The 16735-nt window shown below is 34.8% G+C and overlaps 1 protein-coding gene across 2 annotated transcripts in view; it reads left to right on the top strand.

Annotated features, from left to right (window-relative positions):
• The window catches only part of MUSK (muscle associated receptor tyrosine kinase), an 88153-nt gene that overhangs the window by 64909 nt on the left and 6509 nt on the right, over nt 1-16735 (top strand). For both annotated transcript variants that reach the window (XM_073226355.1, XM_073226350.1), the window contains 6 exons: nt 2218-2481; nt 7361-7536; nt 8213-8236; nt 13725-13926; nt 14433-14624; nt 15749-15897. In XM_073226355.1, the coding sequence (XP_073082456.1) occupies nt 2218-2481; nt 7361-7536; nt 8213-8236; nt 13725-13926; nt 14433-14624; nt 15749-15897 (1007 nt within the window). The remainder of the gene's footprint in view (nt 1-2217; nt 2482-7360; nt 7537-8212; nt 8237-13724; nt 13927-14432; nt 14625-15748; nt 15898-16735) is intronic.

The following is a 16735-nucleotide window of genomic DNA, read 5'->3' as shown; positions in this document are numbered from 1 at the left end:
GTGCACCTCTCATTCTCTCTCTCTCTCTCTCTTTCTTTGTATCTGGAATACAGTTAATCTCTGTACATAAAAGAATCATGTATTTCTTATTTTATGTTTTTTTCCCAGCATGCAGTGTTTTCACAGGCTAGTAGGAAGAAAAACCCAAAATTACAACCAAGATTTCACTGCTATTTATATTTTGCTTTTTTTGTTGTTGTTTATGTTTTCTTTTGCATTATATAGCTAACGATCAAAAATAAATAAGGACTCAATATTATGACACCAACTGGTGTTATTCCAAAGATTTTTCTAGGGCTTTTATTAAGAGAGACAGCAGAAATGCAGAGAGAGAGAGAGATTGATTATTGATCATCAATAATTCTTATCTCTGAGGTTATTTTCATTAATTTTTCTTTTGTGTACTTTTTCTTGGTTTCAAATGTTTTCTAAAAAAATGTTTTTTGCTTGTGTAAGTGAAGGAAATATCATGAATTTATTTTCATTTAGAAAGTACTTACAGAAAAATAAAGAATAGGGTCATTCAATAGTTACCATGTTACCAGCAGAACCTGGATGAGTAATGCTCAACTCAAAGACACTCAGGGGGCTATTTAACTTTTACATATACAATTTTTTTCTGTTAAGTGGAAAGTTACATTGGCTTTATCCATCTTTTCTTTTTACTAAGATATTATTATGTGGGACTGTTTTATAAACCAATTTGAGGTATGTTTGGTTATTGGGTATTACTGTTCATTTTCTTAAAGCATGGTATCCTTGCTTCTCTTGAACTTCCTCAGTGTTGTCATAGACCCCTTCCCTGAGAGGCTGTATCATGAGCTATTTCTGGGTGTTTTCTCAGCCTTAACTTGGTATAAGTTTTCATGGGAGTTTTGTATTTCCTTATTCAAGGACTTCATTATTTAAATACCCAATGAACTACAAGTAATGCAACAAAATTCATGTTGGCTAGTTAGTAAAGGACTAATATGAATTAGCGGAAGATCCTATATTACAAAACATTGTTTTTAAAGTGTAGTATTTATTGGAAGTCCATTGATTTACCTGAGTTGTATCTCATTTAATAGATTGGCTTTAAAGACTAGTCAATGACGGTTTTGAATTAAAGTACAAATATTTCAAATTCAAAGGGAGCCTCTTAATTTAAAATCTTCCCACAAAGTCCAATTTAATTTTCTTATCTTAAAAATTCTTTGTATAAAAATAAGGAAATACCAAATTCCAGCAGTTGTACAAATCTTAGAGAATACAACTTAGGAGTTTTCTATCATTGCTAACAATGTAGATCTGATTGTACATTGCTAACAATGTCGCATAAAGATATGCTGAGACCATCGCAGTGCCTACCCATAATAAGCACTCAGTAAATATTTGCCGAGTGAGTATAGGAGTTATTATGATGATTCCCAGCATTCTACTAAGGAGACAGGGGGTATGTGGAGAGGGTTCCAGTAGTATAAGCTTCCCATTCTCTCTATTGGCATCTTTAGTTACTATAGTAGGTAAGCTTTCAATCTTATTTTTGTGTTAGCACTATAGAATTTACAGTTTTTCCACATATGTTATCCATTAACACACAGTAATATGAGTTCAAGATAATTACTTATATCACTCCACAGATCAGGGCATTGGGCCTCTAAGTGAGCAGACAAATTTCCCCAAGACATGCGATGAGAAAATAATGAAGCTGAAGATACACCTTAGCTCCTCTGAGAGCTTTCCCCTCCCTGTGTGGCTGGCTTTTTATTCTTTAACGGAATGCTGGGAAGATGTGCAAGTGAGAGAATTTGAAACTATGTTCGTAAAGCTGGATTAGAGTGATTATTAAGCTTAAGCATTTGATAATTATCATGAAGAGTATATTTTTCAGAATTATTTATTTGCTTAAATTAATTCATTTGTAAGATGCATGAGAGGCAGCTTAACCAAGACTAGTTAAATTCTATTTATAATATAAATAATTTAAAAAAGCTCAAATCTATTATCTCTGATAGTTCCTAAAACTTTCCACATCCGTTATCTCATTTGATTCTCGTAATAGCCCTCTTGAGTTGACATAATGACAGCTAGAAATGAAAACAGTATTCAGATGGAATATTTTGATGAACTGGCTAGTACAGTCTTCTCCTGTTTCCGTGGAAACAGGGGAAAAAAAGGTATCACACCAAATGTGAATAGCATATGATGGGGAACATTGTTCATTGCCTCTTTCAGCAAATCACAGAAAGAGAACAAAGGCTACTGTGCCCAGTACAGAGGGGAAGTGTGTAATGCTGTCCTGGCAAAAGATGCTCTTGTTTTCTTCAACAACTCCTACGCAGATCCTGAGGAGGCCCAAGAACTACTGGTCCACACGGCCTGGAATGAACTGAAGGCAGTGAGCCCATTCTGCCGGCCAGCTGCTGAAGCTTTGCTGTGCAATCACATCTTCCAGGAATGCAACCCTGGAGTAGTACCTAGTTCTACACCCATTTGCAGGTAAAATTTTAAAACAAATAAATGGGAGCATTCATTTGTCTGTCTGTCTGTCTGTCTGCAAGCAGGAATAGTATTCAAGGGACGAATTCCTCCCATGTAAATCACTGGTAACACCCCATAATTCAAGTGCTCTAAGTTTCTGGAAAGGTAAAATATTCTGTTACTTTTGTTATTGTTCCCATTATTATCTTATTCACAAATATCCCTGCATTCTGTGAAGTAAACACGAAATCCTAAACTAACAAGGACCTCATTAGTAACCCAAGATAGAGAAAAGAAAATGAAGCTACAGTTTTGGTGGCTCAGCAGTATTTGCCAATAAATATGAGCTTACGGTGAGCATTTCAGAATTATTATTTTAAATGTACATTATTTTGAAATACATTCTACCTGACATTCCAATTTAAGTGCTAACACTCTTTGTCTCATGTTCTTGGAGGGGAGGGTATAAATAATAAATAGCTAGTTCTTTAAAATCCCCATATTCTATAAACATTGAAATCATAAATCCATGTTCAATAGAATTATCTTTGCCTTTATTTACTTCTTATATAGAAAAGACAGGAACCAATCTGGCTCCTAAGCCAAATATGACAAAGTTCAGTTACTATTTGTACTTCTTTTGAGATGTATGTGATCTTAGCTAAACTTCAGTTTCCTCAACAGCAAAATAGAGGTGAAAGGATTGAAAAATAAATTGCACCCACTGTATATATTAAAAACTAGATAGAAAATGTTTTCTTTTGAAAAAAAACACAAAACCACCAACACAGCACATTTACACCTCTGCTTTGATAAAACCATGAACTATTTAAATATTGAAATAATTTTAGGGCACTCTATTTAGCATAAGAGGACTACAGTGAGGTCATTAAACTAGAATGCTCTATTACTGAACTTACTGCAAATCCTGAGGATTTGAAGACACTGTAAGAGTAATATACTTTGTTGTTCCTTCATCTAAGAAACTTATATTTTCATCAGACATGACATCTAAGTACCTCTCTAAGGACAATCAGAATTAAAAGTGAATATGATCTTTGTAGGCTAGCACAAAATGAATATATTAACTTTCCAACATTTATGTCCATCATGCATGGGCCATAGATGTTCTTAAGATTGAAAATAAGTTAACATTTTGTTTTTTATCAGAAAAAAATACCTGTCATTGAGATTTCAAATCCCAGATTTGTAAGTCATTTGTAGTGTACTTTATTTTTTCCTAATTCCACTTATCACTTGCATATTTTTTATCTGAAAATTGTTTCTATTTTTTTAAATCCTTATAGTTAAACATTTTGTTCCATTGGGGTCTGAAAGTATAGTCTAAAATGTTTTCATTTTTATATTTTATTGAGGCTTTCTTTAAGCTGATATATAATTAATAACTGTAAAAAACACACTTAAAAACTTAATCTCTGCTTTTAAGGTACAGCATTCTATATTCTGTAGATATTAGTATCATCAGTAATTAAACTGTCTTAAGTGAGTCTGGTCTATTTGATTCAATGTTCCAGTAGTAATGTACTGATTACATACTTTTCACAAGAATTGTTTATTCTAAGAATGTTTCCTTTCAATTCTGGCAACTTCTGCTTTTCATACCAATAACATTTGAACTAGAATAGGGCTTACTGTTAATAACTAGTAAATTTGTTCTTCAAATGTTCTCATTCTTTGTTTCCTTGCTTTTCTGTTATGTCTTTCTTCTTATTACATCTTTTATAATAGTTTTGTTTGCCTTTATCCTTCAAAGTGCTTCCAAGGCCTTCAACTATTTTGCATTCTACTTCTAGTTCTTATGTGAGATTTTTTTTGAAAACAAACTGTTGCTCATAGTGTTTTATCATAAACAGTCATTCAATAATTTGTGCCTCCTTCCATGAATGACAATGCATTTCATTCATTCAACAAGTATTTACTGAGGTCCTACTGGGCTCCAAACACTATTCTAGGACATTTTTTCATGGTACTTAAAGTCCATCAGGAGAAGACAATGAGAAAGAGACAAAATAAATAAATAAATAACATATATTACCTCACATAGTGTTAAGTGTCACAAGAGAGAAAAAAAATGAGCACCAGGGTAAGAGATAGTAGGGCCAAAGTTTGGGGAGAAAGTTGTGTTTCCAAAAGCAGGGTGTTGAGGGTAAGCCTGATTAGGTTAGCGTAACTTTACTGAATACCCCACACTTGCTCCTTGAAATTTTATCTGGAATTATAAACCAGATTAGCATTATTTATTATGTTTGATTTGCATATGCTAAATTTTTGGACCATTATTTTTAGCTTTTACATTTGATGACATAATCATATATACAAATACCTGTAGGAGCTCTATTTTTTTTATCCCTGACGCCCACTGTCATTCCTTTTATAGAAAATCTTTTTTTTTCTTAAGTTCTCGATTTTGATTCATCTCTTATGCCACTGGAGTAGGTGATTTTTTAGATGATTAAAATATTTTTTTGTAATATATATATATGTGTGTGTGTGTGTATGTTTGACTGGTTACTAGTATTACATTCAATTTTCCTCAAAATTCTATAGGCTCTGATCAGTTGTTTTTTGGCTGTTGTAATGAAGAATATATAAGGTGATCCTTAATTTTGTTCATTTGAAGGGAAAAGTTGTCTCTTGCCAGATGATAGGAAGATTATTTCTTCAATTTGTAAAATTCATCTGGGGGTAGTTATTTTCATTATTTATTTCTCATAAAAATATAAATATAATGGGTAATATACTCTAATCATCAGGTTTATGTACTTTATTTATCTTAAGAATGTTTTCTTGTAGCCTATCTGAGTATTTTCTATTTTGTCTGTCTCTAGTTTTCTTGTTGGGAACCATTATGGTTGACCCTTGAACAACACAGGTTTGAACTGCCTGGGGTCTACTAATATAGGTTTTTCAATAAATAATCTTGAAATCTTTTTTGGAAATTTGTGACAAGGAAACATGTGCAGGTGAATTGCATGGCCTAGAAATAACCAAAATAATTAAGAAAAGGTTAGGTATGTTGTGAATACATAAAATTGGCTACCATAAAACCATTTGCTACCATAAAATCAACAATAGTGGCTATCATAACTATTAGTAGTTAAGCTTTTGGAGAGTCAAAGCTGTACATGGATTTTTGGCCACAGCAGGGTTGGCACCCCTAACCCTCATGTGGTTCGAGGGTCAGCTGGAATTGTCCTTTGGATTTCTTGCTTGCTTCCCCATCTCAGTGATTGCCTCACACATCTTTTTCCCCTTTCATTCTTTTTCTCTGCCCTCAGTTAGTACTTCTACAATTTTCTTCTATTATTTATTCCATTTCTTACAATGTTCTTTCTTTCCTGTTTTCAATGAAAATTTTAAGTCTGTCAATGTCAGTTTCCCTCCTTTTGGTCTTTATTTTTTTCAGTTATTACCATGTTCAGGTTAACCTAGTTTTCAGTCTATTTGCATTTCATCTTGATTTTCTTCCTTGTGAAAATAATGTTTGTCCTTTTCTATAGAGGTCATGCTTTAATGCATGTCAGTGAACATAAAGCAAAAAAATAAATTGTCTAATGTGTTCTTCCACTTAGAATAAGAAATAACATTCCCAGGTATTTTGCTTCTTTCACATAATGTGGGCTACAGAGTTTTTTTCATCTGTCCCATATTGATTTTTGCAGAACACGATTTGTGCTGCCTGAAGCAGGAAGTTGTGTTCATGTGACCTAAGGGTGGGACCAACTAAGCGTGGCTCCTCCAGTTCTGCACTTCTCAGAAGTTTTGAAAGCCCCATTACTCCTCCTTTTCTGATAGACATATCAAGAATTGTTAAGTCCTACTGTTCTCATGACTTCCGTTGTATCCCATTAGTTCATGTGCATAGCTTTTTCAATCTACACATGTCCACTTGGCCCATATTGGCAAGTGGTTGCCTGGGAAAGCAACAGTAGAAGCATAAGCATTAAAAAACACCATTGTGGCATAAGTATATGCATGTATACACATATATACAATGTCCTCCTCTCTGAATCCTTCAGATATTGAAAGAATGGCATTGCTATTTTCTTAAATTTCTTTAATTATCTTTAATTTCCTTTTATTATTAATCCCAAATATCTTAATGCAGAGTTAACCAGGTTTCTCCTATGTAGTCTATCCTATTTTCTACAGGATCAACTTGAACAAATATTAACCCAGAAAACTCTAAGTAGTCCAATGAGTCCCTTCTTCAGCCTTCTCACACATAGGAAAACATACAGATGAACATAACAGCTCATAGTCCAATAGACATGACTCTGTCTTTCTCAGTTGGAAGCATAAACAGCAATGAGACAGGAGCCAGCTTCTCCCAGGTGAGGTCTGGGTAAGGACAAGATGCCCTCTTGTAACCTGCCAAGAAGGTGGTACTGCTCTTCCAGAGGACAAAGCAAGGCACTGTGTCCCACAGGCCTTGCCCCTGAACCCTGAGATTATAGGGAAATCTCTCAGGCTAGAAAATGATTGATAGTGATGCACAACCTTAATTGAGTGTTTTGTTTTTTTAACGCTGTATACTTAGTTTCTGTGCTTTTGTATTTATTTTAACTCAAAGTTGAGAGAAGACGTCCTAGGGATTCCTAAACTACTACCTTTTGAACTTGAAAGCTCTTTCCCACAGCAGCATTAATTATGTTTTAGAAACAGAACAAGACAGCACTTCATCTCCCAGGATATTATACTGTACTTCATAAAGTCTCACATTACTTACAATGAAAGGGGCCTGTCAAAAAACTCTTTGGCAGAACAGACAATAAACTATGATGATGTTTTAAAAATGCAGAATTTAGGATCTGCCACAAATTTGGCTTTCACATGCTATGATTCATGAAGCTTTGTTCTCCATAAAATACTTTAGAGAATACTGCCTTGCAGTCAAGGAGCTCTTCTGTGCGAAAGAATGGCTGGCGATGGAAGAAAAGACCCACAGAGAACTCTACAGATCTGGGATGCATCTACTCTCCTTGCTGGAATGTCACAAGCTCCCCAGCATGCACTGGGGCCCCATGGCCTGTACCAGACTGCCATATTTAGGTAACACAGTTCTCTCAAGACTTTGGAGGTTAAAAGAAATTTACTATTTTGAAGAAACTAAGGTGTGAATTTAAAATCTCCTAATATCTCCAGGTATTTCTTGTCTCTTTATTTTATTTTTTGAGTTCTGCCCTCCTTAGATACCTAATAACAATCCTACTGCTATCCTAACTGCACAGGTTAACTCAAGGACTTATTTCATGTTCTGAAAGAAATTAAAGAGCATTTTAACCTGCTGCTCAAGGTCTAAACTTATTTCCTAAAGGGGTCTTATGAGAGCTTGTAACATTTTCTGGAATGTGCAGAGAAATGGCTAAGAAACACCTCGTATTTTGTCAGATGAGTGGAATAAAGGAATAAAGTCCTCTTCTTAGCCAATGAAGCAGATTCCTATGCATGCAAAACCAAGCCGCGTGGTGGAAAGTGCTGATCTCACAAAATAAAGCTGAATGGCTGCATGTTGCTTTAATGAACTTCATTTGTAGGAACTTGCTGTTAGCCCTAACAGCTGGTTTAATTTCAAAGATACAATCCTTTTGCATCTGAATGCAAAGAATGTTTTCCAGTTGATATTAAAAAAACTGAAAGAGAACTTGTATTTCTTAGCACTCTCTCACAGAATATATGAGATATCTGGATGCTCATTTAAAACAAATTTTTATCCTTTTCCCCTCAGATTATAAAAAAGAAAACCTAACAAGTAAGTAATTCTGTTTGTATCCTTGAAACCTTATGTGTATGTCATTGGATTCATGCATGCATATTTACACTCATACTTCATGGTGTCCAGAACACAATGTATGGCTCCTCTCAAAGGTTTTTTACTGTATGTACCCTAGCTGGAACATTTTGAAGGAAGATCATTGTAGATCTCAGTTTATAGCTTCTAATGAAGCCATGGAGAGCACAATATTTAGTGACTGATGAAAATAATATCTCCTACCCCAAGGTTATTAAATTGCTTTATCCCTTCTATGGCTATAAAATAAGCCAAATTGAAACTGCCACCTTCTGATTTTGCATTCATGATTTTTGTATCATCTAATTTATTGATGAAAACAAATGTTTATTTCTTCATTGAGTCAATTCAAGATCTTCATTTACAACAACAGATCCTTCTTTTGGAAGACAGGTGTTTTTTAAGACAGCTTATTTCCAGTATAAAGTTTACAGAGCTAAATCAAACAGTTTTAAAAGGGGTTGTCTCAAAATCCCTAATTTTTCAAGAAGTTTGCTTGCAAAGAGATGTCCTAGCAACTAAATTGTAACAGATGGTGCTTTAATCTACCAGAATGCAGAAATCTTCAAAGTGAAATTAAGAAAGTTTTTATTTCAAGTACCCTCCTCCGATTTGAGTGTTCTAAGGCTTAAATCATAGTCATCTCCTACTATTTAGATTCTAAGCCTAAACATCTCTACACTTGGCCAAGTACCAGGACTTGATTTTACCAGCTTACTTAAAGGACTAAGACTTAAAGTCTTAAAAGAATGCTACTGGTCCCACCTGAATTGCTCAGGGTTAGTAAATAAGAGCAGTTATGGAAAACACTAAAAATCTCTTATGCTGGAAGCCTGTCAGATGATTATTCCCAAATTGAAGGAATGAAAAAAAAATGTTTCAATTTGTTTTACTTACGCTGCCAAAATGTACCTGGATTGGACTTTTAATTAGTGACTGTGGTCTTTGTTATCCTTTGATCGTTTGCTCACTCATCCATTTAAGAGTGCATTGAGGGTTCACCACATGGAAGGTGCTGACTTAAATCCTCTCTTAGAAACACCATAAACAAAAAAAAATCCATATTTCTGCCTTATACACTGATTATAAAGAACTGCAGGCAACATAAATTAGCCACAGTAAACCAATTTTCTAGTCTTAAATAATATTTATGAAATCTTTGGTACATGTAGGAAAATGAACTCCAAATGTCATGAACAGATCATGTCACCTGACCATGGGACACAGTGTGGGACCATGGATAGCCCTCCACCATTTTTCAGAGTTTCTTGATTTCTAAGTAAACTCTAAAGGGCCTCACCAGTTCTCTTTGAAGGATGATGGAAGATTTTTTGAAGTCATTAGTTTATCTTTTGCATTCATTCTTTCTTTGCTTGAACACACAGGCCAGAATTTTAATAGTTTTCATTGTAATAACTTCTTCTCCTGAAGTGAAATATCTTTTTGAGCCTGTAACATCTTTGTGTGATTTACTTTGTCTGCTCAGCAGGCATTTCATTATTCCTGAATTCTGTGGGACTGCTCATACTTGGTGTATTTCCTCAGATGGAAATGGTGACAGAGTCTGAATCCTTGCTTATCTTCAGAATAGCTTTCTTTTACCTGGACAGTTGAGATCTCTATTAACTAGGTATAGGAATTCTTGAGTGAGGTTTCTTTTCTCTAGAGACCTGTCAGACTATAGATATGACTTTCTTCTTTTCTAGCTTCTCGTTTTGGAAATGACCAGTCTGATATAAGTCTGCTCATTTATTCCTGTAAGTAATTTGTTCTCTCTGTCTAGGTAAAACTTTTAGATTTTCTCTTTATCTTCATTATCTGGACGGTGGAAATTCATACAGCAGTGTGTTACTGAAAATCCCTGTCCGACTCCACATTCGAGACTTCATGTTAGAAACTTTAAATTAGTCATCACGCAAGCCAGGCTGTAGCCAGGTGATCTTTCTAGAGCAAGAAGCTGGTGGTGCTACTCCACTGGTTAAAACCCTCTGCTGATGCTCTTCATTTACTGCAGGGCAAATTCTAAATTACTTAACTTGGCATGCAACATCTTTTATGTCCTAGACCTGATATCTGCAACCTTACCTGAAGACACTCCCCCACTCAACAAAGATACTTTTAGAGATACTTTCAGAAAATCACTACCACAGCTTGATTTGGGCCCTAGTACTTGCCATCCCTTCCCTATGGAATAGTATCTCCCCTCTCTGGCTCCACCCCACTCCTTTCTCCACCTCCAGATATGCACATACATCTTTGGTTATTGCTTACTGTCTTTTCATATTCAACTTAAAGCCACGGACTCTAGAAAACCTGCCTGGTATGCCTAGACCAGAAGTTGGGCTGGCCGTGAATGTTCATAAGCTTACCATTCTTGAAACAGTTTTTACATTTTATTTTAATTATTTGTTTATTAATCATTTCTCAGTTCAGTACTTTAATACAAAGACTTGTGTCCACCATAGTATTCTTGGTACCTAACAATCAATATTAATTTAATGAACATATTATTGTATGGATGAATGAGTGAATAAAACTTTCCTGATGGTCAAAGGAAAAGGATAAAGAGATAAAATTGATGAGAGAAGAAAAAGATCAAAAGGAAAGAAGGTGGAGATCCAAAATGATCATTTGGATCCAAGGAGATAAAGGGAAGGCCAGAGCAAATAGCTCAGAAGCATTGAACAAGGAAAAACAAAACTATCCCAAAAGGAAGAAAGAATTTAATCCATAAAGCAAAGTTATTGTTCAAACTATGCCAATGTTTGCATTTTGAAAATCTTAGTAAATCATCATGGATTATTCTGTTACTATGCCATTAAATTCTATTTTCTGATATTTTAATTTAAAAATTACCCTTATATTTACTAAAGGGATTACATTACCGGTTTTACAAATTGTATTACATTCCCTCACATGCTGAAATATGGTATGAACTGCTCTGTAAAATGCAGATACAAAAATAGGCATTTCTCCCTGTCTTTTAATGATTACTCCAAATTTATGATTAGCAAGAAGTTTACCTTCCCAATTTAAAGCCCCCTCCTCACCCATCTTGGATGGACTAAAAAACCCTTTCAGATAACTCACTCAGCCCAAAGAAAGTCAGAGCAGTTTTTAAACCAATCCTAGAGGAATCTGGGAAGTCTGTTAAGCCCACCATTGCCATGAGGCTTGATGAGAAATGCTGTCAGGGGTCCTGCACGGATGTTTTACTGCTGTGCTGAGGTTCTTTGAGTCACAGTGGTGAAAACCACTTGCTTTGCCACTGGGGCTCAGGGCATAAGCACCGTGTCCACTCCTAGACTACAAAGTCATACATAGGCACCCCTTGTAATCTCTGCTTTTACAAGTGTCCTATTTAAAATGGCTTTAGGCCTCTATTGCAATGAAAGTTTTCTTTTGACTTTGTGGTGTGTCATATTTATATGTCTCCTCATATTAAACCATTATTCTTTTACTATATTGCAGTCAAATGGCTAATATTTCATTTAGAGTCTTTTAAATCTATGTTCTGTAATCTATGTATGTGGTTTTTTTTGTTTTGTGTTCATATTATCTGGTTGTGATATTAGTATTATAATAACTTCCTAAAATAACCTGAAAGATTTTTCTTATTGGAACATACAAAATATGGACATTTTATCTCTTCCATGACTGAAAGAATATATCCATAATTCTATAATTACTTTTAAGTGTCATGGTTATGGCAATATTCAGATTTTCTAATTCTTCAGATTTGGCAATTAATATGTTCCTAACATTTACCTTAGACTTTAAAAAATGTAATTGAATAATTATATATTACTTCATTGTTACTGACCTTTAAATATGTTGTCATAACTCCTTTATCATTCCTAATGTTGGGTGCTTGTGCCTTTCTTATATTTTTAAAGATAAAATTCCACTGATAAAACTGTTTTGTAAATATTCATCAGGCTAACTATTGTTTTATTTTTTAATTTTATCATTTGTGGTATTTGTGTTCTAACATTAATTTCTGCTTGTTCATAGCTATTACTTTATCACCTATATTCCTTTGTCTTCTACAGTATTTGCCTTTTTTCCAAAGTTTTGAGTTAAATGTGTAAGTGTAGCTGGTTCACTTTCATTTTTTTTAATCCAGTGGAGAGCAATAACGCTCTGAGCTTATCATTGGGCACAGCTTTGGCCAAATCTCATACATACTATTAGGAAGTTATCTTCTAATATGTAATTATGGCTACTCTTTACTTTTTGATTGAAAAGTCATGATTTTTTTTCTTTTCCCGATGTCCTATTGGATTTTATTTAACCTATTGCTACTTGCATTTTGGTTAATGAATAGATCTGCATAATCTATGCTTTTGAAATTTATTGAGATTTATTTATGTGGCTTGGCAAAAGATCATGTCTGTCAGTGTTCCACAGCTCTTTGAAAATAAGGTTTATTCTCTCCTTTTTGGGTACAAAGGTCATTATTTGCTATTAGAACATACCTGTTGATTATATTATTAAGATACTTTCTTTCCATGTTTTTGTCTTTATTCAATTAAAATTATTTAAAATATAACTAATAAAGTTGATATGAGTATAACATCTTTTGGTTTCCAGGGTAATGTAGACCTTCGCATGTTTTCATACTGCATTGACTTTTCTGCTTATGGTTGATATACAATATTATAATGGTTTCAAGTGTACAACTTAGCGATTTGACAGTTCTCTACATTATTAAATGCTCAACCCAGTACGTGTAGTTACTGTCAACATAGAAAAACTTTACAAAGATATTGGCTATATTCTCTTTGTTGTACTTTCACCCTATGACTTATTTATACTATGATCAAGATTTGGTGCCTCTTAATCCCCTCTAGCTATTTCACCACCACCCCAACTCCTCTCCCATGGGAACCACCAGTCTTTCCTCTGTGTCTTTGAGTCTTTTTCTGTTTTGTTGCATTGACCTTTATAATAGGAGTTTGACAGGTGTTCAGTTTTTAGATAAAATTCTGCTCATTTGTGTCCTAATATTTCCATATTTCATTTTTCATGATTTTTTTCTGTGTGCAAATCAACAGTGTATATAAATGCTCTGCTTTAGACAAGCTTGACCTCAAATATAATTTCACAAAATTTATTTTACTTAATAGCATAATAATCTTCACGATTTCTGTCAGGTCATAAATGATGTGACACAGTGTAAAGAGCCCAGGATCTGCATTTGTCTTGGAAAGAAATATTTGCTTCCTCTGAGTCTCATCTTTAGATTTCTATGATTCTATAAACTGCATTTACTTCCAACTGGACCTCACTGGATTCTTACAATTGGACTATAAGATAAATAACCAGGGATAAATTGATACATGAAAATATATTCTGAAAATTAAACTTCATTTACTGATTACTTAAATGCAAAGAATGCTTCTTAAAAGTTTAAGAATGAGCAAAAAGAATTATTGTTTGCTTACAGCATTCCCACCAATGACGTCTTCAAAGCCAAGTGCGGACATTCCAAATCTGCCTCCCTCCTCTGCCTCCTCCTTCTCTGTCTCACCTACGTACTCAATGACTGTAATAATCTCCATCATGTCCAGCTTTGCCATATTTGTGCTTCTTACCATAACTACTCTTTATTGCTGCCGAAGACGAAAACAATGGAAAAATAAGAAAAGGTGAGATTCTAGTCTAAGCTAATCACACATAGTAATGTTTTAAAACCTACATATTTAATATTGGGATTGGGGGTAGAAGGAGGAATATATATAACACTGCCAGTCTCTTTATGGTATCCACTGCCTTACTTTAAAATTAAGCATCTCCACCATGATCTTTAAAAATATCAATAACTTCTTGTGTAGGATCACATGTCGTAAGGTTAATTTTCCCAGCACCTAGAATCTAAAGAGTAATTTGGAAGAACATGATTAGTCCTGCTTCCCGTCCTCCCCTTCAGCTCCATGGCCATTGCCAGGTTGGATGGCGACAAAATTCCTGAGAAAATGTGCCTTTTGACTCCAGACCAAACAACATATTTCTTGCTCTAAAACTGAAGAATCTTTGGCTGCCTGACCACCATTTGTTTTGTTTCCTCCTAAATGCTGAATTGCTCTAGAACCTAAGTTCTGGAAATCTCACCAGATCCTGAGCTCACTATTGATCTTACCTGTCTTACCTGCAGAGAATCAGCAGCAGTAACCCTCACGACTCTTCCTTCTGAGCTCTTGCTAGACAGACTTCATCCCAACCCCATGTACCAGAGGATGCCACTCCTTCTGAATCCCAAATTGCTCAGCTTGGAGTACCCAAGGAATAACATTGAGTACGTGAGAGATATTGGAGAGGGAGCATTTGGAAGGGTCTTCCAAGCAAGGTAAAGTTACCTATGTAAAAAACCTCTCCATTGAAATGTGTCTGAAAATTTACCAGAGCATTACCTTGAGGTCTATGTACTATGCATAGTAGATTTTATCAAATTAGTTAATTCTTTATACTTTTAGCCTTATTTGTATTGAGTACATTACTCTAAATCTTAGTGGTGTTCCCTCTCTGCCAGCAAATAGAGCTGTGTCTATGGAGAGAATCTCCACTTAGGTAGTGTTCAGATTACAAGCAATTAGCATTTTAATCATATTTCCTTTTCAGAAAATAATTTTGTCATACATTTTAATAATTTTGTGTATTTAGTAAATAATTCCAAAATTTACACTCATCCATTTTATATTGCTCTATTCTCCACTTCATTTAAATTTTACATCAAACTAGTGTTTCTATTTAAGAATTCAGAGCCTGTCATATAGAAGTATTAAATAGAGCTTCCTGGAATGGCAAAACAGAAAAGGGAAAAAATAATGCAACAATGGCAGAAAACTATGAGATCAATAAAGAAGCATGTATGAGGACCAACACTAGACCATATAATGCCTTTGTGTAAACGAGTGAAATATTATCTCTGTGTGTTTGTAGGTTACAGAGACACAGCTAGGCAAAGAAGACTTGGTCTTAATTACCAATTGTCACTTTGGCTGTAGGACACAGGACACAACCTTTTCTTCACTCATGGTAGCCCTGGCATGGAGGTTTCATGATTAACGAAAATCTTACACAAAAATTTATTGAGAATCAAAAATATACAAGGCATGGTTTTAGGCTCATTGAAGATACAAAAATGAATATATCATGTTCCCTACTTTCTAGGAATTTAGATTCTGGCCAGAGATTAAGAGGATAATATGCCATTGGATCCATGTATTTCAGAATTCCTATAATTCATAAATATGCATTTTTCAAAGTCAATCGATGTTGAAAATAGCCCCAGGGATTTTCATTAACTAGAGTCAAGTATTTCTTCATACGATCTATTACGGGCATCTTTCTTTGTATGATTCTGGGTAAGGCTGTATAAGTGCAGGGATATGAGTGAAGGTGGGTTGATATCACTTGAGTATATGTAAATGTTCCTGATTTTTTATTTCTTTCTAAAAAAATATCTCACAGGGCTCCAGGTTTACTCCCCTGTGAACCTTTCACGATGGTAGCCGTGAAGATGCTCAAAGAGGAAGCCTCAGCAGACATGCAGGCAGACTTCCAGAGGGAGGCAGCCCTCATGGCAGAATTCGATAACCCCAACATCGTGAAACTCTTAGGTATGAAAATATAAATGAAGAAACTCTGCATTCAAACACTGAGGCTTTCCACGTTTCTGCTCCTACATACTTCACCTAAGCTTTATCCCTCACTCCTTGATCAGAGAGACATCTCTGTTCCTCTCCATATATTTTCTGTACCAGAGAGTGAAATACTTCATTAAATACCTTCAGCTAAAAAAATCAGTGGTTTCTAACTTCTCAGTGAAATAGGTCATGATTCTTTAATTTTCTCTCTAGTATATATAAAGATTCTGATTGTTAAAGTCCCTAGAATTAAAGAGTTACTCCAAACTAAATAAACCAACACAATAGTATCATTTCTCCTCCTTTTTGAACAGTTACCTCTAATCTTTCCCTGAAAAAAAAAGTTTCTAATAATCTATTTTTACAGTGATGTGAAGTTGTGCCCAGATGATCTACTATTTCAAGTTGCCAGTTTCCCCTCTCAAATACAGCAAGAATTTAAGATTTAGCAATGTCCTGCTGGTACTGAATCAGACTCTACTCATATTAGCGTTTTCTAGAATGAACACTGCAGAACCTTAATTTCAGAATGTTTTACTCTAGCAAGCTATTGAATACTTCATCTAAGATCTTGGGTTGTTTCTGCTATCCTTTCCAAATTTTGCACATTTTGTTATCCTTCTCCAGAAAAGTAGCAGAAGCACACGGAGCAAAATTATGTTTTGTTCTCAGAGGAAAAATGCTCATCCGTAAGTTCATTCACCAACCACTCATGCAGCACTTGCTCTGCCAGATACATGGCAGGGGTGTGGAGTTTAAAGAGGAGTAAGACAGCATCTCTACTCTTAAAATGCTGAAATGGTCGGGGAGA

This window comes from Manis javanica, chromosome 2 (genome assembly GCF_040802235.1).
Source record: "Manis javanica isolate MJ-LG chromosome 2, MJ_LKY, whole genome shotgun sequence".
Lineage (NCBI taxonomy): Eukaryota > Metazoa > Chordata > Mammalia > Pholidota > Manidae > Manis > Manis javanica.
The sequence above is the reverse complement of the archived record's forward strand: the minus strand, read 5'-3'. Positions and strand labels throughout refer to the sequence as shown.